At 38.3% G+C, this 21824-nt stretch overlaps 2 protein-coding genes across 19 annotated transcripts in view; one reads left to right on the top strand and one right to left on the bottom strand.

Annotated features, from left to right (window-relative positions):
* Window positions 1-21824, bottom strand: part of Pym (partner of Y14 and mago) — a 144863-nt gene that overhangs the window by 92989 nt on the left and 30050 nt on the right. The gene's annotated exons all lie outside the window — the stretch shown is intronic.
* Window positions 1-21824, top strand: part of br (broad-complex core protein) — an 87965-nt gene that overhangs the window by 60824 nt on the left and 5317 nt on the right. For 14 of the 18 annotated variants that reach the window (XM_085479434.1, XM_029308070.2, XM_029308073.2 and 11 more), the window contains one exon: window positions 5567-9178. The exons of 2 other annotated variants lie outside the window; for them this stretch is intronic. In XM_085479434.1, coding sequence (XP_085335560.1) covers window positions 5567-6252 — 686 coding nt within the window. In that variant the 3' untranslated portion in view covers window positions 6253-9178. Of the gene's footprint in view, window positions 1-5566; window positions 9179-9824; window positions 11216-14546; window positions 20477-21824 lie in introns of those variants that run through there. 2 more of the 18 variants (XM_029308078.2, XM_029308076.2) reach the window with 2 other exon arrangements.

The raw sequence follows: 21824 nt of genomic DNA, 5'->3' as shown, positions 1-21824 counted from the left end.
CTGGACGTTCATTTTTTTAATAATATTTTACGTTACGTGGTTTTATCCGCATAAGTATTAAATGTGACACGTGATAATCGTCGTTTTGACGTTGTGTCAAACATTATGCGAATTTAGGGTAAATTCGCCCTTTTCTCTCGATCGAATATCAATATCCATTGCAGAATTGAAAATATTGTTTCTAGCTTTATCAAGTATCCGTAAAAAAATATTCGACGTATTCGAAGAATCATAGTGGGAATATCTTTTTCGTAAAAGGGTGGAGGACTCGTGAGTTGAAAAGTACCTTCCATTAATTAATCGCAAAATCAATCCGAGTTGCGCTAAAGATCTCTTTGTTTTGTTTTGCCGTGTATACTTAAAGTACGACGTTAGAAATAATGATCGCAAAGACTGTGTGTTAAATCCTCACATTTTAAAAAATTATTATTGTATCGGTTTAAAACGTCTTGGATTTATCGTTCAGTTTTTCTGACGAAAATTATGGGATAATGGAAAAATGTTTTCTTGCTTGAAAAAAATTTTGCTCGCTATAAACTTTTCGTGAAAAATTCAGCTCCGCGAGAAACGATATTTTGAGACGCTAAGCAATGTGGTTTATGCACAAGAGCCTCGAGTTCAAGCATGAATTCGCATGTGTTTAGAGAGTGTAAAAAGTAAAATATATTAACTTCCAAAATAGCGCCGTTCAAGGAACGCGACTAAAAAGCCAGCTATAAAAGTCCGGGGGAAAGAGGGAGGGGGCACATCAAATCTGCGTATATATTCGTTTGCCTGATTTTCTCTCGTGACTGCGTATTCTCAATCTGCTGCATTTTTTTTTATTCCTCGAAGATGCGTTTAAAGCGACGCGCGTATCGGCCGATTATTTTCCTTCTCTTCTTTTTTTTTTCGGCTGCTCTCCGCAGCAACACTTTCGTAGAGAGACAGATAGGTGGTAATCTGTCGCGAAGCTTAGCGCGGCATAAAAATATCGATTGCGAGGTTGAATTCGAGCGCGGTTTATCTTCCTTCTGCGCTTGTGTATCAGGAGGCGTGGCAAAGTCTCGATGCACCGGTACTAACCAAATATTTGTTCTATCGCTTTTTAGCACCGCATAGAGAAAGAGGGGGGAGAGTATTTTTTGCGCATTTTTTTCCTTCAGACAGTCGATGTTTCTTGTCAACGAAAAACTGAGGAGGCACTCCGCGCGCACTTTGTCTTTTTCGGCACGTCAGCTCTAAGCGATGTATAATGAATAGGCGTGTATCGATCCACAAGGTGAACCACCGTTTCTTCGGAGGGAGCACTACGCTTTATTTCTTGGGTTACGTCTTGAAATCGTAGAATTAAGAGAAAGAATCGAAGATTAATCCGTGCCGACTACAAACGAGATGCATGAAAAATTTCGCTTCCAACGACAGAGATCCAAAGATTGAATTTTCAAAGGAAACGGTTTTTCTCTATCTATGTAGTTTCGTTTCATTTTGCCCAACAGATTCTAAATGTTTATACAAAAATTCGCGACTCGGACATAGAAATTCGAAACATACGTCGGATATAAATATATCCGAACTGCAAATTTTTTTTCCTCTCTTTCGATCGCGTATTCGGCTTTTAAGTCTCGCTGCCGATGCTGAGAAATGTCGATTGCGTAATGCAACCAGCCGAAAGTCTGCGAAGAGGAACGCAAATCCGGACACGTCGCCATCTATTGACACCGCGAATAAATAGCATGCGAAATTTTGTGAATTTCTGTGCCGAAATGGAACATGGATTTCGTGTCTCGGATACCAGAAGTACCTCTCTCTCTCTCTCTCTCTTTCTCTTTCTGTACCTCGCCCCTCTTTATACTATCTTCCCCCCTTTAGCATCTCGCCATCCTCTATCGGTTCGTTGCTGCCTCGGTAGCTACGATTGTGTTGATGCAGTGATTCTCTTTTTTTTTTTTTTGCAACCGTCCATAAATTTCCCCGTCGTTCATTCATCCCGTTACACGTAACACGTGTGTCACGTGTGGAAAAAAAACGGCCGACGATCTTTTTCGATGTATCGAGAAACGCGAGACATCTTTTACGTATATAGGTGAAATTGATTGCAGACGTTCGATGCAATTTCAATGATTTATAAAGCCCACGCGTCGATTATGCAGAATTAATTATTGTTTCGATATCGTCGACCTAATACTTAAAATTAGCATTGTTACTTGGGAGAATTTTACATCGCGTTAAATCAAATTTTCATTCGCCAAATTATACGATGTCGCGGAATAATTGGATAATTAAATTGTCCATCTGCGTATTATAATTCTCTTCAACATATCCCGATACTCGGAGCTGGAAATATTCTTCTACAGCCCGAAGATCAACTTAAAGCTCTCGCAGAGGTTGTTAAAAAAAAAAAAAAAAAAAAAAATCTTGAAAAATCGCGCACGAAAATCTCCACTTGAATTATTCGGGAAGAATATCTACCCTCATCTATCGCGGTGTATTTTGCGAGTCTTATGGAGATTATGTGGCCCGAGCTTAGATTAGGGAACCCCTGTCCGCATTAACGGTACGTATTCTCGGATAGCCCGTCAAGGCCAAACGAAAGTATTCACTCCGCACGAAATCGAACGGAATTTTTTATCTGTAGTACGTACTTATCGGGGACGCTCAGGTCTAGCTGCTTGTTTTCGCCTGCGCTATTATCGATGATGAACTTGAAATGACCTCGCAAGCCGTGCAATGGTATCGGTGTGCGTTAATAAGTGCGGGGGCGGACGAGAGAGCGAGAGGAAAGAGAAACAAGCGGGATTCGGGAGGCGAACAGTTGGAGAAATGAGACGAGAGGGAGGGGGGGGGGACAAAGGAAAGGGGAGGGGGAGGTGCAGAGGCCAGAGCGAGATTGCACCACTTTCGCTCTCGCGAATGTCGTTCGACGCTCGTTGATCTCTGCGACGAATCTGCCAAAACAAGCTTTTCCCTTTTTCCTCGTAATAAATATATCATCGTTCCCGATTAGGACGAACGATATTATCGATCATAATAATCGCGATACGAAAGAGCAGTGTCACGCTATTAGTCGGTGGTTGTAATGCAGATCATAAAGAAATGCGCGATTACGACACTACTATATAGATTTTTATTCAGACTTTCCTTGATGCTATCAGCGATTATCTATTTGGATACGAGTTTTTTTTATCTGAGATTTTTGAGAGGGTTTACATACGTATCGAAAATATATATATATACATACAAGCGGTGCGATCTTTAAATTTATACACCTCAGCCTATTTAATCGACAATAAAAAAACGATCGAGAATATCTACAATATTCCACAGTATAATTACCGCCCAACGCACATTGTTGCGTTACAACAAATAGCTGTAATAATATCTATCAAAATGAATATTACCCCGTCTTGCGTCGATGATTTTACAAACACATATTGTTATGTTGAAAAATGTTCCGGTATCTACTATCCCGATTGACCTCTGCGCCCATTATTACCGAAACGATGGAACTTAATGAGACGTTTACGTAATCGCGAGTGCACCTCAAATCGCTCCAATATATATATATATATATGTTTCTCCAAGTTTCGAATAATCTATGTAGATTAGCGAGAAACGCAACTGGCTTATATCGCGAGTTGTGTTTGCGTCTGTTAGAAGAGTATGTGCTCTCGCTAAGAATAGCGATGCACAATCTGCATGAGAAAACTCTCTCCCGAGTCGCTTTGTGCGAGATGTCTCTCGCGCATCGTAAAACATGTTCTCTCCAAACGGGTTTGTTTTTTTGGGAGGGAGAAAGAATAAACGCGCCCGCAGACGTCCTCGTTTCTTCAACGAGTGTAGAAAAAGAAAAGATTTTCTCGTCTATCGGCATAATGCTTGCCTATTGCGGGGAATATATCCCGTTCATAAGGGGGTACGGATATTGTGACGAAGAACGGGTTATTTCTCGTTTCGCGATATTTTTCATGCGAGCGGTCCATCTTGAAATTTTTAAACCGCACTCTGCGCGTGCAACGACGAAGAGATCAAAAAATTATTAATATCTCCGTCACTTTAGCTACACTTCGAAGAAGACGATTACGCGATTATATTTAATTATGATTATTATAAATCGCAACAACGACGATCGTTCGAAATTATATCCGAATTAAACTCATCGATCACCACTATCCGATCGCGTTACGCTCGAGGTGAACCGTCAATGTCGCAGTTAGATTAGATAAAAAAAAAAAAAAAAAAAAAAACTAGCCGAAGAGATATTCGATATTCGCGCGACAAAGTTAATTTAAAATTCCCAAACGCGTCGAATTTTTCGTCCCGACTCGCTTTTTACCTGAAGCGGAACGACCTATCGATCGTAGAGAGCCGGCTCTCTCTCTCTTTCTCCGCGCTTAGAGTCAACATCAGTCATAATACAGCATAACGGCATACAGGGGTTATTAAGAATAATACACATCCTACGTATATATCTTCTTCTCGGTTGTATCGCGAGGGGGAACGCTTCGGGGAGAATGCGGGGGTCCGGGAGGTGCGCGCGCTTGCGGCAGGATTACGAGGGGTACGAAACACAGAGAGAGAGAAAAAGAGAGAGAGGGGGGGGGAGGGTGAAGCGGAGGACCGACGTGGGGTAGCGTTGCCACGGGTAACCGGCTGGGTAAAATCCCGCAAAGAAGCGTCTCGTGAATACCGCCGCGCTCTCTTGTTGACGAGACGATCGTTGGCGTCCCGTCGTGTGTTCGATGGATGTGTTACCTTACTTTACTCACGTAGTGTCAAGTTTGCGCCGATGCGTCGGTACTCGAGAGATTTCAAGAGCCGAGTTACGTTCGCAATCCAGTCTCCGAGCTTAAACGCTTTCTTCTTTTAGATTTTTTTCTTTTTTTTCTAGTAATTTATGCAGGGGAAAAAATTTAATCAGAGTTGCCGTATTATTATGCGAGAGCTATTTCATTTGGGAAAAAAGAAAATGATATCCCGGCACGCAAATCGATTCGCATTGGATTGATTTTTCGCAATCGTTATCCTCTAATTCTATGACTTTGTTGTCAAGAATGAAACTGTAGGTCTTAATTAATGCAATCTTGATAAAATGTTCCGTCCTACGAAACGTTAGAGATATAAAATTGTGATTGATATTACACAGTCACGTAATCTTTCGTGTCACACATTACACAAATAAACGTCTATTAATAATTCTAATATTAATAATTTTTCGAGAATAGAATCTTTTTTAAAGAGATCGAATCTCTTTTTTTTAAATCGATTCAGACTTGTCGACTCTTCGTTGTCTCGCAATTATCGTTTATGACAAAAAATAACATCGCTCTCGTCTGGAATTTGCGTTAAAAATACATAGCCCATTTTAATTCGAAAGGGTCCGAGTTCCACTTTGGTCGAAAATCAACTCCAAAAGCCGCACATATATGGTAGAACAGAGAGACAAAGAGTATGCGTATGTGTATGCAAGAGAGAAAGAGAAATAAATGTCCATCTTTTTTTTTTTTATCGAAAGTTACTCGTTATGGTGCTCTAAATGATGTCGCGTGAATCCGGTTGGACTCAGCCCCCTCCTCTTTGGTTGCAGACCGGGAGGTCGCCGAGGAGGACGGGGGTTGGCAGTCCGCTATCAACATCGAGTACCAACGGCAAATACAGCGATCGAACCAAAGCGATACGAGCGCGGATCGGTGCGGCGAGACGACGGCGCAACCGTCTAATCAGCATCAGCAACAGCAGCAAGAACTGCCGATAATCGATCTCTTAGACAACATTAACGATCAGATGATCGTGTTGAAATCGGAGCCGGTCTCGCCGATAATAGACGAGGCCTGCCTTCTGTCGGATCACACGCTCGAGGATCACGCGGACCTCGAGTCGGCGCGCGACAATCGAGATCGCGACTGTCAACGTGAGAAGCAGCAGCAGCAACCGCAGTCGACATCCGGAAGATCCTCGAACGACGCGGATTTACGATGGTTGCGATCGCGAAACGGTTCCAAGCAACAGGACGCGTCGCGCTTCGTCCTGTACAAGGAACAGGGTCAATACTCGAATCGCACCTACTGCAACTTGTGCCAAAAGACCTTCTCGCGCGCCTGGTCCCTGCAAAGGCATTTGGCCGACACGCACTTTTACGTGCCGCAGTCTCTGTCCTGCGATCAGTGCGGTAGGAGCTACAAATCCCGAAACAGTCTGGTTAGTCACAAGAGCCAGTATCACGCTAGAAAGGATCGGAAAGAGCACGAGGCTCCATGCGAAGTCACGTATTGAATGGCCCTATCGATCTCGGACGATCTCTCTGTATCGTATCAGAGAGAGAGAGAGAGAGAGAGAGAGAAGAGACGAACGAAATAACTATCAAATTATATTATACCTGTATAACGCAGAACGTGCGTTATAAATTTTCTCCCCCATGCCTTCGGAAGGAAAGGGGGAGAAAATTTTGCAATCTACCGCTTGTCAATCGGACACAACAATCGCGTTGTATAAATGTGTTCTGCTAATTAGTATGTTATAGTTTATTCTCTTTACACCGTCAATGTATTGTAATTATATCACAACAGTATTGCGGAGCGAGATTTATTGCTAGTCGTTCATTTCTCCTCCGGCGATAGATTACCTCATTTGAGATCAAAGAAATCGGTGTTAATTCCTCGACGCCATCTATAAGTTATTAGTCATTTCGCGAATACACCATAGTCATAGTATAGTTGTCGACATTTTTTTTTTTTTTTTTTTTTTTTTTTACTGGAAATATTAACATATTATAATTTCATAGAAATTTTAATAGTTTGACCACGCAAGTACAATCTCTGTGATTATTCATGGTAATAAAAATACCGAGATACGATTTTATAATTTTGAGATTTTGCGTTTATATAATATCAAAAATTAAATGAATCAAAATTATGCTAGGTTCAATCTCTAATTTTAATTTCTGTTCGTTTTGTTTCTCATGTTGCGCTACTCTTATTTGTATACGAAATACCACTTTTATTTTACTAGTCAGTACATGTCCAGCAGGATTTCTATTACTCGTAAATCCTGCATTGAAAAAAGAGAAAGTTTTAACAATTTTACTTTTATTTAGAAATATTCGTTGATACTGAATATACGAAGTTGAAGTCTCTGTTAAAAATGCCTGTGATTGATTATTTAATAAACCACAATTAATTATTAATCAGATGTCGTTTGACATGTTACCCCCCTGATAATTTATATAGTACGATAGATTATAAAGAGATTACGTAACGTTATATTTCGCGAAGACTCGCGTTATACGAGCGTGTATGTATATAGTAGCACTCGTTTCGATCTAGACAAATGCCATTGTTCCTGTGTACTCGTGAGATTGTAATTGCGTATTTAAGGGAAGGAAAAAAAACAACCTCGATAGATCGCGTGCATCACACCTCCTGTTATAACGCAACGTATATATAAAAAAAAAAAAAAAAACGCGGTCATATACAAGTCGTCGAGTTACTGGCGAGAAATAAGGGAAATAAATATTAAGAGGGATATTAAAAAAAGAGTGAAATATATTGTTTCTAATGAGCGAGCGCGCGCTATCTCACGGCCTAAATATCGCGCGAGAAGAAAGAACTTCTGTTAGCGGGACTCTCTTTCCGCCCTCAAGGCTACGCGAAAATACCATCAATCATGGAATATAGAGAGAACATTACGCTTCATCGCATCACCTCATTAGAAACAGATATCGCATTTGTGTACACAGTTCGCACATATCTCCACACTCTCGCGCATATTCACATGCGCGTACATATGTTGTACATAATATATATATAAATATATATATATACTATATAAGATACTACGCTCTATTTTGCTGTAAATAATATGCATATCGACATGGATATATCTGGTAGTCATGAAACACTAACTTCATCGCTCACGATTGTTCGCTGTGAAACCTTGGAACTGCTTGCACTTGTGTTATCCTAATTGCGTCCGAAAGAAGTAAGCGTCACATGACGTATTTTCAGAGAGAGAGAGAGAGAGGGAGAGAAAGGAAGAGAGAGAGAGAGGAATGCTGTAAGTCTTCCGAAATGGAGCATCGTAATTATTACCATTGTCATCGTATTTGATCGATATCACGCTTCGTATTGCATTATATTAAATATAAGTGTGTTTAATAATTCATTTCTTATAGAATATATAATCGAATAAAATTAAAATACTAGTAGATAACGCAGAAGCAGCGCGTATAAAAAGAGATCTTACATAATACTGCCAACATTCTACAACATTCTATTCTCTGACATTGTCGTTGAAATTACGCAATATTGATTGTATATGAAATTATCAGCAACTTCTTATGTCGTGAATCAGCACTTTTTATGTAATTGAAGTTTTGACATTTTTCATGTCGCTTCTACATAAACGAACGGGAATTATTATTTCTCGCTTATTAGTATATTACTTTATAACGAAGTCCAGAGAAAAATATTAGTATAATTTCTAAAGAGACGTATTTTGCATAGCGTATTTTTAAAAAAATATATCGCGCGAAATTTTCCATACGAGTCTAATTAAATCGTTCGCGAGAAATAAAAAATTGAAACAATTGTCCGTAGCGTGAATGCAACAATCGAAAAAAAAACCGACGATAATCGGAACGCGAATGACGTGATAATGGCAATGCTGAAGAATATTGACATAAAGACAAGGACGGTGACGATATTCGCTATAATAATAATGGTTATACGAACGGTTTATTATATAGCATTATAAATGATAATTGAACTAATTGCGGGATGAAACGTTATTGCAACGCTGATAATAATGAGATTGAAGATTGAGCAGATATCGATCCTGACAGTATTGGACATCGAAGTATGCATAATTGAATGGCAAGATTGAGATGGCTTGTTCGAAGATGGGACGGAATAAAACGAAACAACGATCGGAATGAAAATGAGAAAAAAAACTGCAACGCGATGATTAGCAATTACGATAACGACAAAGTAAAACGAGAATAGAAAAAGAGAGAATAAAAATTAAGATAATGACGTTGACAGCCGACATTGACGACGAGGTTGACAATGACACGGACTTTGGCGATAGTGATTACGACGAAAAGAATTAACAATCACGATGATGACTATGCCAACGAATTTGTATCCGGTGAAATCTCACGGTCGAAAAAACGAAAAAAAAAAAAAAGAAAAAAAAAAGAAAACGAAAGGTACGGTGACAATGGTTATACGTCTGTCGTGCGTTAGAAGGCATTTCCCTCGTAATAATTATCGTTATTATTACATCATGCAATGAGGCGCAAGCAGCATCGGCACCTGCATATAACTCTTAGGTGGTTTTAAGAAATAACACACACACACACACATACGTAAACATAAATTTGGGCACGGCTTGTCGGGTGACGGTGGTACGACGTATGCTCGATTAATAAGGCGCAAAGTAAAAAAGTACTAAGCGGCAAGTAGAGGCAAAAAGAAAAAAAAGAGAAAGAACACACACGGGCGCACGATATTTTCTCAGCTGCGAGAAAACTGTGGTGGTGTCAGCTTTATCGACACCTGGTGTAGGAGTGTGAAATGGTGGTGTGTATGTGCGATCGCGAGATCGACGAGATCGACGAGATCGCGGCTAAAGAGCGAAAAAAAAAGAAAGATTGACCAAGTGTAGAGAAGCACGGGGATGAGCACGTCCTCTCACTCTCTTTCTCTCTGTCTATCTCAAGCCCTCTCCTCCCCCCCAGCCCGCCCCTCGTCTAATGTCTACTTGTCCACCTGTCCTGTGCCCCCGACGTTTCGAGCGCCAAAAGCCCACAAAAGTAGTAACCCCTGTGTGTCTGGTTCTGCCGCCAGGTCTGTTGGCCGGCAGCGGCGCGAGCGATGAGTTTCGATGCGAGCCGTGCAACAAAAACCTGACCTCCCTAACGCGGTTGAAGCGGCACATACAGAACGTGCACACCAGGCCCAGCAAGGAACCGATCTGTAACATCTGCAAGCGGGTTTACTCCAGTCTAAACAGTCTGCGCAACCACAAGAGCATCTACCACCGGCAGCACAACAAAAGCGAGCAGCAGAGAAAGGAAGTAGCGCAGGCCCGCGAATGGCAGAGAGATCAGAGAGGAGAGCACATCGACAGAAATTACTCTGTGCAGCAGCAACAGCAACACCAGGCTCAGCAGCATCCGCGAATGGGATGAGATTACTCCGCCTCTGTCCCCCGCGTTTTCTCTCTCTCTCCCTCTGACGTGAATTTCTTGGTGTCGAGAGTGTATTATCGTGTGTCCGCACAGCCGCACAGACTTATCTTACGGATCAAGATCCGGTGCGATACCGAATTCTGCGATCGCTGGCGATTGAAGTATCAGTTTCTCACTGTACAGTGGATATAGGTTATCGACGGATTCGAAAAATATAGTAGCTCGGATCAAATAATTCCGTTCCGCTGTCGTTATATTCTCGAGATATATCTCAAGTATTTAACGAGACGGCGAGAGAAGGAGCGCAGCACCGGTCGTACGATTCTATCGGCGATGTAACGTGATTTTTAAATGTAACGTCACGATTTGTTTATATAAGCGTATAAAGATATATCGCGTGAATGAAATTGAATCTCTGAAATCGGTAAGTCGTGCCGATTTGAAGCGGATTTAATTACGGGGTTTCGATGCCGATAATTTCATATCCTTTCGATTGTTATTGTCTCGCAGCCATTTTTCGATGTCATTGCGTTTGTGACGATTGTTGACGAAATGCGAGCCGAATATATACATATATCGACGTCTTGAAATGGAAAAAAAAAAAACGCATACGTCGCGAAATTCAGAGTGTCGTTTCGAGTCGACGAGCGATATCGCAAAGTTGCATTGATATTTTTTATGAAAAAAAAAATAAAATAAAATAAAATAAAAATGTCCCATAAGGTATATTATATTTGCATCTTTTGTAAATAGTGTTGCGAAAGATCGAAGATGAAGAAAAGATTCGCGTATATCTACAGTCCTGAGCGATTACTTATGTGATAGGTATAACTCCTTCGACTTTCGATTAGCGCAAGGGCCGCGACATTTGTTGTTATTTTTATATATTATTTATGTGACGAGAGCACACACATACACACACACACACACACACAAATATACACGCGCGATAATTGCAGACAACTTTTGTTTCCATTTATCGCCCTACGTGGCGGTACAAGAAAAAGGTGCGGTACAAAACGGGATAATAAAATATTATTTAATGTATCTAATTTATTCGTAACTCCATATTCCTTTAGAAAAATTAGAACATGGAATAATGCACTATTTTTTTCCCTTTCCCCAGTTTTCCTTCTTTCCTATAATACGCAATGTTTATATCCATGTCCTCGAGATACAAGATTTTTTGCCATAATTTAATAATGAGATCGAATTTTCAGAGATTTAAATATTTATATGGTGACATTGTGCATACATGCGTTATTAATTCAATTTATGGCGCGCTTTATTTGCAGCATCGACAAGTCCCGTAATATTTGAACAAAAGATTAATATTCCCATATTTCTATTTAATTTTAATTTTGATTTAAATTTTTATAACTCATTGAATTAGAAATGATAAATGGATACACTGCAAAAATTTTATTGATTTTTACAGAAATAATTTGGCATTCGTTATTGCACAAGTTTTATTTATCGATTATTAGTTTTATTTTATATGGAAGAATTATGAAAACATTCTTCTGTTTTTGATAAACTGTAAAGCAGCTTAAAATGAAAAAAAAATATGTTTTACGAATTTCTTATTTTGAGCTGCTTTATGAGATATACCCGTTAAAATTGGAGAGAAAACACTCTTCTTTGTCAGAATAAAAATTTTTAAACTTCTACATAATAAAAGAAGCAAATAAATTAATATCGAGAACTTAAAACGCAACCAGAAGAAGCAGCCATAAAGTACAAGTAATGTGATTTAACGTACAGCTCATAAGTATTTACGATTTAATAATTTCTCAAATTGTCTTAAACTCTAATGCTTTTTATTTTGTGCATGCACTTTATCAGATTTACACATTACAGTGTGTGTCTGTATTTTTAGATTAATAGCAATTTTAAAATGTATTTTTATTAATTTAAAATAATTAGACACTTGATGTTTAATAAATATCATTGAAAAAAGAACAAAGCTTCTTATAAGGAAGCAAAAATAATAGAATGAGAGTAAAATGATCAAAGTTATTCGCGAGTAAAGAGATGCGAGTTCTAAAAAATGATAATCGTTGAAAAATTAACCCACTTTCTATCGACGACGTCACGGAAAACACGTGCGTGCGTGTGAATGCGCGTATTAATGTACTTTCGCTTATTTATCGCATTTTTGGGGAAGGCACGTTTATTCCTCGATATATATTCTTTTTTCTTATCTATATATTATATATAAATGCAAATAAGATATATATTTTTTCCTTCGAATTAATGTTATCATTATCTTTCCTACTTGATGTGTTGTAGTAATTGTTATCACCATTAACATTTTTTCTCTATCAGCAAGTCTTCATATTATTGTTGCTGCTGCTATTGTCGCTCTTGCTACTATTGCCTTTATACTATTATACTCTCTACTATATGACCGTTACTATATTTTATATATATATATATTAAAAGTTACCATCATATACCACTACTGTTGACATCAGAGAAACTACTCCTTTTCCATCGAAAGTCAGTTAATATCCCGGAAGAAAGCGGTACATTTACTTTTACAGCTCGGAGAAAGGTATGTGCGGAATATTTCGTTGTTTGTTAAGCTCGCTTGGAATCTTTCTTTTCTCTCATCGAGCGTCCGTTTTTGTTTCACTCGACATCCCGTCATAAATTATAAATATTTATTTGTTTCACAAGTATTCACGAATTATAATAATTATACATATCAAAATATGATTTACCGCCTCATCAATCATTTGTAAATTTTTTCTTGATTTAAGTTTTAAGCCCGACACTCGATCACGATTTATCAGATACAAAGCAAAAGACGAACGCTGGATTACATTGACAATGAAAGTCAAGTTATTCATATCTTCACTTTCACATTTAATTATCTCATTTCTCGATGACAGCAAACAGGATAATATGTTCCATTTTGGATTTTAGCTATCAGAACTTTTCGTTATCGCAAAGAACGAAATCTCTCTTTTTGATATTTCGTCAACTAAATTATATAAATGTAATACGTGAGAGAGAGAGAGAGAAAGAAAGAGAGAGAGAAAGTAAAAATGAGACACGAGTGAAAATACAAAGGAATGTACGTTATTTAAAAAAAACACAAACCTCGAGAAAATTCGCAAAAAAGTGCATATATAATTTTCGACGCGTGATCCATGATCGTCGCGTTTATTATGCATGACCAATGACAAACCAGAGCTCCGAGCCACATTTTTAAATATAAGCTGCAAAACTACATGCAGCAGTAGAAACAAGATACTCTCGAGCAGTCACGTGGCTCGTATAGGGACACTTCAACAGGGTTGGTCTGTAAAAAGTATCGATGGTTATTCAGTAATTCTTTTTGATACCACTGCCGATCTTGTTCTCTAGATCGATTTAATCCTCTCCTACTCCAAACTGATCTGCTCTCCTTTCACCCATCTTTCTTCCCCGAATCGATAATCGACTTATAATTGACTGTCAGCGAAGATCTCCTCTTCTAATCCCTTTTCCACCCTCTACCCTAGTCCTCCGTCTCTCTAGCCCTAATCATACAAGAATACTTAGCAGCGTATCGTAACTAATCTTGTCCAAGTGATATTAATAGCAGTCGTATCTTTGTTCTTGTTTGTTCCCGGTCCCGCTCGCTCGGCTATACGTTTGGCTCTGGTTCGTCATTGTTCTGTGTGTACCTACCCGCTACCTTCACGAACACGGACTTGCGCTGGGGGTCCATCCACACACGTGGCTCTCCGTGTGCCTCCTACACCACAAATATTGGTTCGTAATGGAAATATTTCTTTTTAATTGGGTGTCGATGCATATGTAACGGACTTATGGTTACTTCATTGGTTACTTTCTCTCTCTTTTTTTCTTTCTTTTCTTTTTTTCGCTTTTTTTTCGTATACTTTACATTCTCTCCCTTTTACGCTGGTTCATATCTATATATACATTTAATAATCTGCTTCTATAATTTTTATATCTATTCACATATACGTGTTGTATCTATATTTTTATATTTTTTTTTTATTTTCATGCACATATTTAATCTACTTTCTTCTCGTCGTACAATTTATCGACTTACGCGCCTCCATTTTTTTTCCTATCCGCTATATTTATCAACTTACACATATATTACTCGTTCGCTTTATGCTTGTCTATCGCTTTATAAAAAACGTTCGACCGTACTATCTCTGTTCTCTCACATTCTCGCATTTCTTATCTCTCGCGTCTTCGACGATGTCGCGCGTGTTTTCGAACGGAAAAAATCTCTCTTTCGCGCGAATCTCCGAATCTGAAAAATCCGCGTGCATCTGTTTATTATTATTATTATCATTATCGTTCTTATTATTATTATTATTATTATTATTATTACAATCCGCGCGGATCCCAGGTCCGCCCTCGGCGATCCTCGCGATGCGACTGTCGCATCCGTTACACGGTAGTCTGCTACCACCAGGGATCTGTTACACGTGCGACGTGTGCGGCAAGACCCTTTCTACGAAGCTCACCTTGAAACGGCACAAAGAGCAACAGCACTTTCAGCCCCTGAATAGCGCGGTCTGCGCGTTGTGCCACAAGGTGTTCAGGACGCTCAACAGCCTGAACAACCACAAGAGCATCTACCATCGTAGGCAGAAATAGAAGTGATCGCGTACGCGCGTGTCTTATACGTGCCAAGGGACACCACGAAACGAGCTTAATAAACACCTGTAAAGGGTTTTCTCGCGCTGCGCGACCGGGAGTGTGCGATTGAACCTTTGGTCGTCAGCAGCGTGACGTCATCCCTCGCAAGAATCGCGTCGTTCTCTTCTTCGAATTCTGTCTGGCCAAAAAGCGACGTCGAAAACGCGGTTGGAGAGAGGAACGATTTCATTCATATACTGTCGATTTATCCGGGGGGTCTATATAATCTTACCGCGCATTTCACGCCGAACGTAACCATCCGATTTAGAGTCTTGTTTCATTTATCTTGATTCGTTCGAGATCTTCGCGCATTTCTTTCCAAAATATTTGTATCAAGTATATGTAAAGTTTGAAACTGAAACGGAAATACGTCGCGATATTGTGTCGGTTATTGATCTATAATATATATTTTATCGCACGATTATCATTATATTAAAAATAAAAATATAATTCGTGACGATACAGGTTTAATGGTTAACGCGAGATGAGAGTTAGACGGGCACGTTCAGCGGTGAATATACACGGCGAGAATTTATATACGAGATTAGCAATGGACTGCCGATGTTTTGTACGAGACTCGAAATGCAATTGTTATGTTATTACATCGCCTACATCGATTTACATCGGTCATTTAATGTGTTTGACATTTTGGGACCAGTCTTTGAAAAGCACAAGAATGTGTGAATTCTCTTTCTTCGCTTGATTCTCATTCGAGAAAGATGCGATTGTCGAAAGCAACTCGTCTTTTCGAAAAGAGGACAATAGGAATCAGTTGTTGCGCCATTGTGTTCAACTAGGTTTTGCGCGTGTCCTTAACATCTTTCTCGCATCTTCTCAACTTGCTTGTCAACATAATTTTCATAAAAAAAAAGAAGAAAATTAAATAAAAACGAACGTCGTCTCGAGAAAATCAGTGCTTCCAGATACGAGTGTACGAGTGGTGGATATTGTTGTTAACGCGCGCGCGCGCGCGCGCGGACTAGAAATCGATAGGAAAAAAGCTTTTTGTCCGATCTCGCGCCATTATTTTAGATATATATCCCTATTCTTTTTTGTTCTTTTTTATTTTAATAATGTTCTTCGGACATTATGACGAGACGGTGATATTAACGTTGATGTCGCGCTCCCGAACTTTCAAAGAAAAGTTTTAGGATTTAATTAATTGACAAAGTTGTGATGGAAAAGAATGAGACTGACGGGAGTGCAATCGAATGATTCGAATTAGGATCGGTTTTCCCCCTCCCGAGTTGATTTTTCGTACTCGACGCGTAATCCTCGAGGATTATTATTATTATTATTATTAATCATTATTATTCGCACACGCTATATTCACACAGAGAGAAGTGATTACTTAGATTTTGCACGTAAGATTCACGCACTGGCGTTATGATTACACGGGACCCAGTGCTAATGGATTAAAAAAATATATAAAAGAGTGTGTATAATCTTAATTTTATGAATTACTTGTACTTATTCTTTTTTCTTCCACTCTAGAGTACGCGGTCTTTCGTACACGTTTCTTTTCCTTTCGTTAAATACGTATCACGCGGATAGATCGTACACGGAAAGACCGGATACGCGCTGGTTTCAATATCACATTTCGGAGATTGACGATCACAGTGTATAATCTTGTCGAGTTCAATTTCCGATTGCTACAGATACATCGAGAGCGATTCCTGTATCTTGCTGATCAATTATCCGCGTGATTCCTTTCGGGAATAAACATGAAGCTCATTACGACGTGTCTGTAGCACAGAGATTTGAGATCTCGCCGTAATTATAGAGCTGTTTCAATCTCGCAAGATCGTTAGTTTGGGATTTAATCGTATATAGACGCACTTTGCGCTAAAGCTTCGATATTATTTCGCAGCATAATGGGACAATCGGTGTCGAAACCATGTCAAGAGCGCTTATTGGCTATGAAACGCGAATTAATTTAGGCTTTATTAGTTAGATCGATATAACGCGCGAGGATGGATACGACTTATTGGAGGGAAGCTCTTAGTGTCGAAGAGACACACAATCGTCCAGCTAAGTTATAGATAGAAAGCGTCCAAAAATAAGTTTCGATAAGACTGCAAGCGAGCCCCGAGAATATAAGGCACTGCACACGAGAGAATTTAATCCTTTCAATATTAAATATCGCCCGATTTGTGCATGGTTCGAAGATGATTTGAAGAAAACGCGAAGAAAGATATCCAACGGACAGAAAAGAGACTAATTTGCGCTAGGGTTTGCGAGGAGATATTCTTATATCGTGATTCTTCGTCGTCACTTCAATCGGGGAAAAATGAGAGATGCAATGGTTTAATATATACATGCACACACACACACATACACATATATATATATACATATATATATACATATATTTTACTTTAATATATTCATTCCATATTAAATGCTTTAGCGCGCTATTCTACGTAGACTTACATTCGTTTTCTTTTTTTGCGATACCTAACGAATTTTACATAAAGTACCTTACTTTGTTATTATTCTATTAATTATATTATTATTATTATTATTACTCATTACATATATATATATTGCAATTATTATCATTATTATCAATTATTAGTAATAATAGTATCGCTGTTAATATTGTTATTAATATTATTATTGGTATTATTACTATTACTATATTCTTACTCTTATCGCGCTGTTGTGTTACGGTTGTTCTGTTTCGCGTCATATCCGAACGTGTATTTTTTTTATAGAGGACTTTTCCGCTTTATTATAATATATTCCAAAGACACAAAGTACTTCACTTCCGTAATATCCGGCCGGAATATTTCATTCGATATACGTTCTTTCCCGTCCATTACAACGCTTCATCGAATCTCTCGCAAAAGTTGCATCGCGTTTCTTTTATGACTTTCCTCAGCGAGGAAAAGACCGTATCACTGAATCGCGCGGTTTGAAAAACGCGACTTTGACAGTCAGAGAACGAGTGGACGGGAAAATGATGAAGAATAACGCGCAATTAATAACGCTCGAATGACATAAAAATCCAGAAAATGTTTATTGAAACAAGATATTTTATAAAATATCAGAATGTCTTTCAGATGTTCTCGCAGTCTTTGAGTTGTTTTCTGGATTATCCGGACGATTGATTACACTCTCGCATTCTAAATCATTCACAGACAGACAGCCATGCATGCAATACTTGTCATCGTATAACCGCAAACGCTACATTTTACTAGTGACACGGTACTCACACTTGGTAAAAAAAAAAAAAAAAAAGCCTATATGACGACCGGGACATCGCTATTTCGTGTCGCGCGAACGGAAAACAGAATCAGGATTCACGAATGCAGGCGCATCGGCCTTAAAGCACGATCGTTGTGTGCGTGATTCGGTTTACAGAGAGATATATAAATATATCTTCTAGTTTTTCGTGAGGATAAATAATTCGCGATGTTTTTTCTCTTTTTTATTTTAAAGCATAAACACGAGTTGCGATAAGGGATGTCGAGAGCACAATTATACGAGTCCACCATAAGATACGAGACGTCAGAGTGACACTACAGTAGCGATCGTAATTACATCGATATCACAATTTGCGAAAGGTATTGCAATCTTCGGCGAAATTGTAACGTGTAGTCTATAGAATATGGGTCGATATCGCATTGGAATACGAAATGTCTCGCGACGGTCATTGAAATGGATCGAACCGCATTAAAGACAAGACTTTCACGAACCGGTGTACAATTAAAGTAAGACGAGAGAGATTAGCGCCTGTGTTCTCGTTAATGAAAATAGGTTTCTCGAGACACATTCGAAAATAGAAAATGGAAATCTAGGGTGGGACTAAAACTCGATGTCGAGTGCATCAGACGCGTGAGACTCCCTCGCGAGATTCTATAGCGAGATTAATAAATAAATTTAAATCGCGACTAGAGGAGAGAGAGAGAGAGAGAGAGAGAGAGAGAGAGTGTGAGTAAGCTCTCTCGGAATGAGATTGTATTTAAGGCTGAATCATAGTAAATCGAGATACGACTGAAGGACCTGCGTAACACAGCGTGAATTGGGATGTTGATGATGATTGCGAATGAGTTATATTGAAGCTGTATAGGATTATAAATAACGTGTATGACTGAGAATTAGGCGACCGTGAGATCTAATTTCGCGAGCCGATTTCGAAATCGAGGACGGGGCCTCATCGCGTTTCCTGCCTGTACAAGCACGTACTTTTTAGCCACCCTGTAAATTCTATAACCCCGTTTAGCGTTTCTTCCATCGGCCGATTCGATTGAGAAGAGACGCCATATTTTTCTCTATATCGCTACATACAAGTACGTGCGTATGTATGTGTGTCTCATTCTTCGTCGATTCGTCCGACCGATTTGTATCTCGCCGGATCTCCGAATTTTCTCACCGATCGCGTAAAGGAAAATTGTCTCGATAATTGCATCGCGATCGGAGAATTATTGCGCGGCGCGTTGATAAACGAGTGCGTGACTATATATACATATATATTTTTTTGCAAAAAAAGTGCACGACCCCCCTCCCCCCCCCATAGACACACATAATCACGCGAATTTGATCCGAGTAACGAACTTACGCTCGCGTGTTGCACGAACATCGCATATCGATGCGATTCACACACTTTGGCTCGTATAGGTAATTTTTGACGCGAGTGTACATGCACGTTAAAATGCATTTATAGATAGGCTATGATAATTTATATTTAAAATATGTTTTGCAGAGTGTGTACGTTGCGTCGCGCGTATTTTCCGCCTTTCGTATTTTAATATGGATTAATATATGTCAGAACGTTACACAAATATACTTGATAAAATTGATTAGTCAATTAATATCGTTAACATATACAATGTACATACACATCGAGGTAAAACATTGTCGTCAAATTTTTTGACTCGATTAAAGATAGGAAAGTTGTTGATAATGATTTTAATTCATAAAATTTTTTCGATTTTTTAATATATTTAATATATCTTTTAATATATCGTATATTATATATACTTTTTTAATTAATAATATTATAGTTCGAAAAACAAAATTTTTATATTTAAGACAACGTATAGTGTATATTGTGCCAGATATTTCGAGATTTTTGAAAAGGTTTTTGCATCTTTGGCGAGCAAAAGGGTGAAATTACGCGCGACACGAAAAAATGCATTCGTACAGGTAATTTAAATAAGAAGGATGAATTGTGGAGTTTAAAATAAAAAGCAAAATGATTGTTAAATCGAAAGAATGGAGAGGATGAGAAGACCGAAGCTTTAAATTACGAGAATAACGAACACAATTTTATAGTGGTCAGGACAAGAAAGAACTGATATTGATAATATTTAAATTTAGTAGATTTATTCGATGAAACGAATTTGTGACTACTGTAAAAATGGCCAAATATAATTGCGAATATATATAAATATATATATATATATATATATATATATGCATACACATATATTTATATGTGTGTGCGTGACATGCCTGTGTACGTTCGTGCATTATTTACGCGTACAAATGTACACACGTATACGTGCATGCACACATATGTACATATATTTGTCCTCCGATCAACGATCGATGCGATATTATGCGAATAATAAATTATTAATGAAATTAATGTAAATTTGACTGAATATTTAACTACAATTTATATATTAATAGAGATTTATTTGAGCGTCTTCTTTGTTTATTGTTCGTTTAATTCTTCGCTTTTGTGTTATATTCCTGTAATACGCGATATCGTGCAGCCAACAGATTACCACCGGTTTACGTTATATCGAAGACTCGTCAGTTTGGTATGAACAGGCCATTTAATGTCATTCTTCATTATCGTGTTCGGTTGCGCATCGCTTTCAAATAAAGACAAGTGAAGACGTTTGTGTAATATATGTATGTATATCGTACTGTATAAAGATTATATTGACGGCAAACGCGCGTTATCGAAGTCTTATGGTTTGTAAAAGGATGTTGTGCAATTAAAGAAAATATCGCGATTATATCAAAGAAAATATTATATTATCGATATGCAATCGCTTTATAAAAATGTAGATATCATTGGTCTTCCATAAAAAGGGCAGTCTTGTGAAAAAATAGAATATCGCGAGATTCGCAAATTTTTTAATGCGATTAACGTCTATATATATATACTATCGCATTATAGAAGAACTGTTTAAGTACTTGTAATATATTTTTTCGAGCTTTCGTATAACTTTTAGAGTCACACAACACGTTTATATTAGTTTTTGATAAAAGGTTTTTCGTTCGATTAGCTTGAAAATGACGCGTGCCAAAACACGAGACCTCTTATTAAAATACAAAAGCGCGAGAGACGCTTCCGACTTTTCGATTTGACTTTTCGCTAGACTAGCGCCTAATATAATACCAGACTCTCGAGCACGAAAGACTGAAAAATATTTGTTGATTCGCACGTGTCGCGGCGGGCCGCGCAGCTTCGCGAGAAAAAGAGAGAGAGAGAAAGAGAGATCCTTTTATCGCATCGAAAATTATATATATACATTATATATAGGGAGACGCGTACGTTATATAAATTCGCGCAATAACCGACTGACCTAATTTGCGCCCGAGAGAGAAAATCATACACCACAAAGACGTTCCATTATATATATTTACTATATATATATATACTATACATATATACACGCGTGTAGTTTATTTCGCTGCTATCTGCGATACGATTGGATCAACGTATGATTTGGACTGATTCGTTTTTCACATCGCATATTTTATTGAGCGACGTGTATTAATTTTATTATATATATATATATATATATACATATATATAATATGTATATACGTATATAAAACATTGGACTGATGCGTGAAAATTGTTTGACTGATGTTACCAAATCGTTGCTTAAAACAAGTACCTAAAGACCTAAATGATATAAGTTAAAGAATTTATAAATTTTTATATAATGAAAAAGAAACGCGCGATACGGACAGGAGGATTGGTAGAGATCACCGCGTTGCAGAAGTCTCGGAAAAG

Source organism: Nylanderia fulva, unplaced genomic scaffold (assembly GCF_048542155.1).
Source record: "Nylanderia fulva isolate GAGA-0341 unplaced genomic scaffold, ASM4854215v1 Scaffold12, whole genome shotgun sequence".
NCBI classification, from domain to species: domain Eukaryota; kingdom Metazoa; phylum Arthropoda; class Insecta; order Hymenoptera; family Formicidae; genus Nylanderia; species Nylanderia fulva.
The sequence above is the reverse complement of the archived record's forward strand: the minus strand, read 5'-3'. Positions and strand labels throughout refer to the sequence as shown.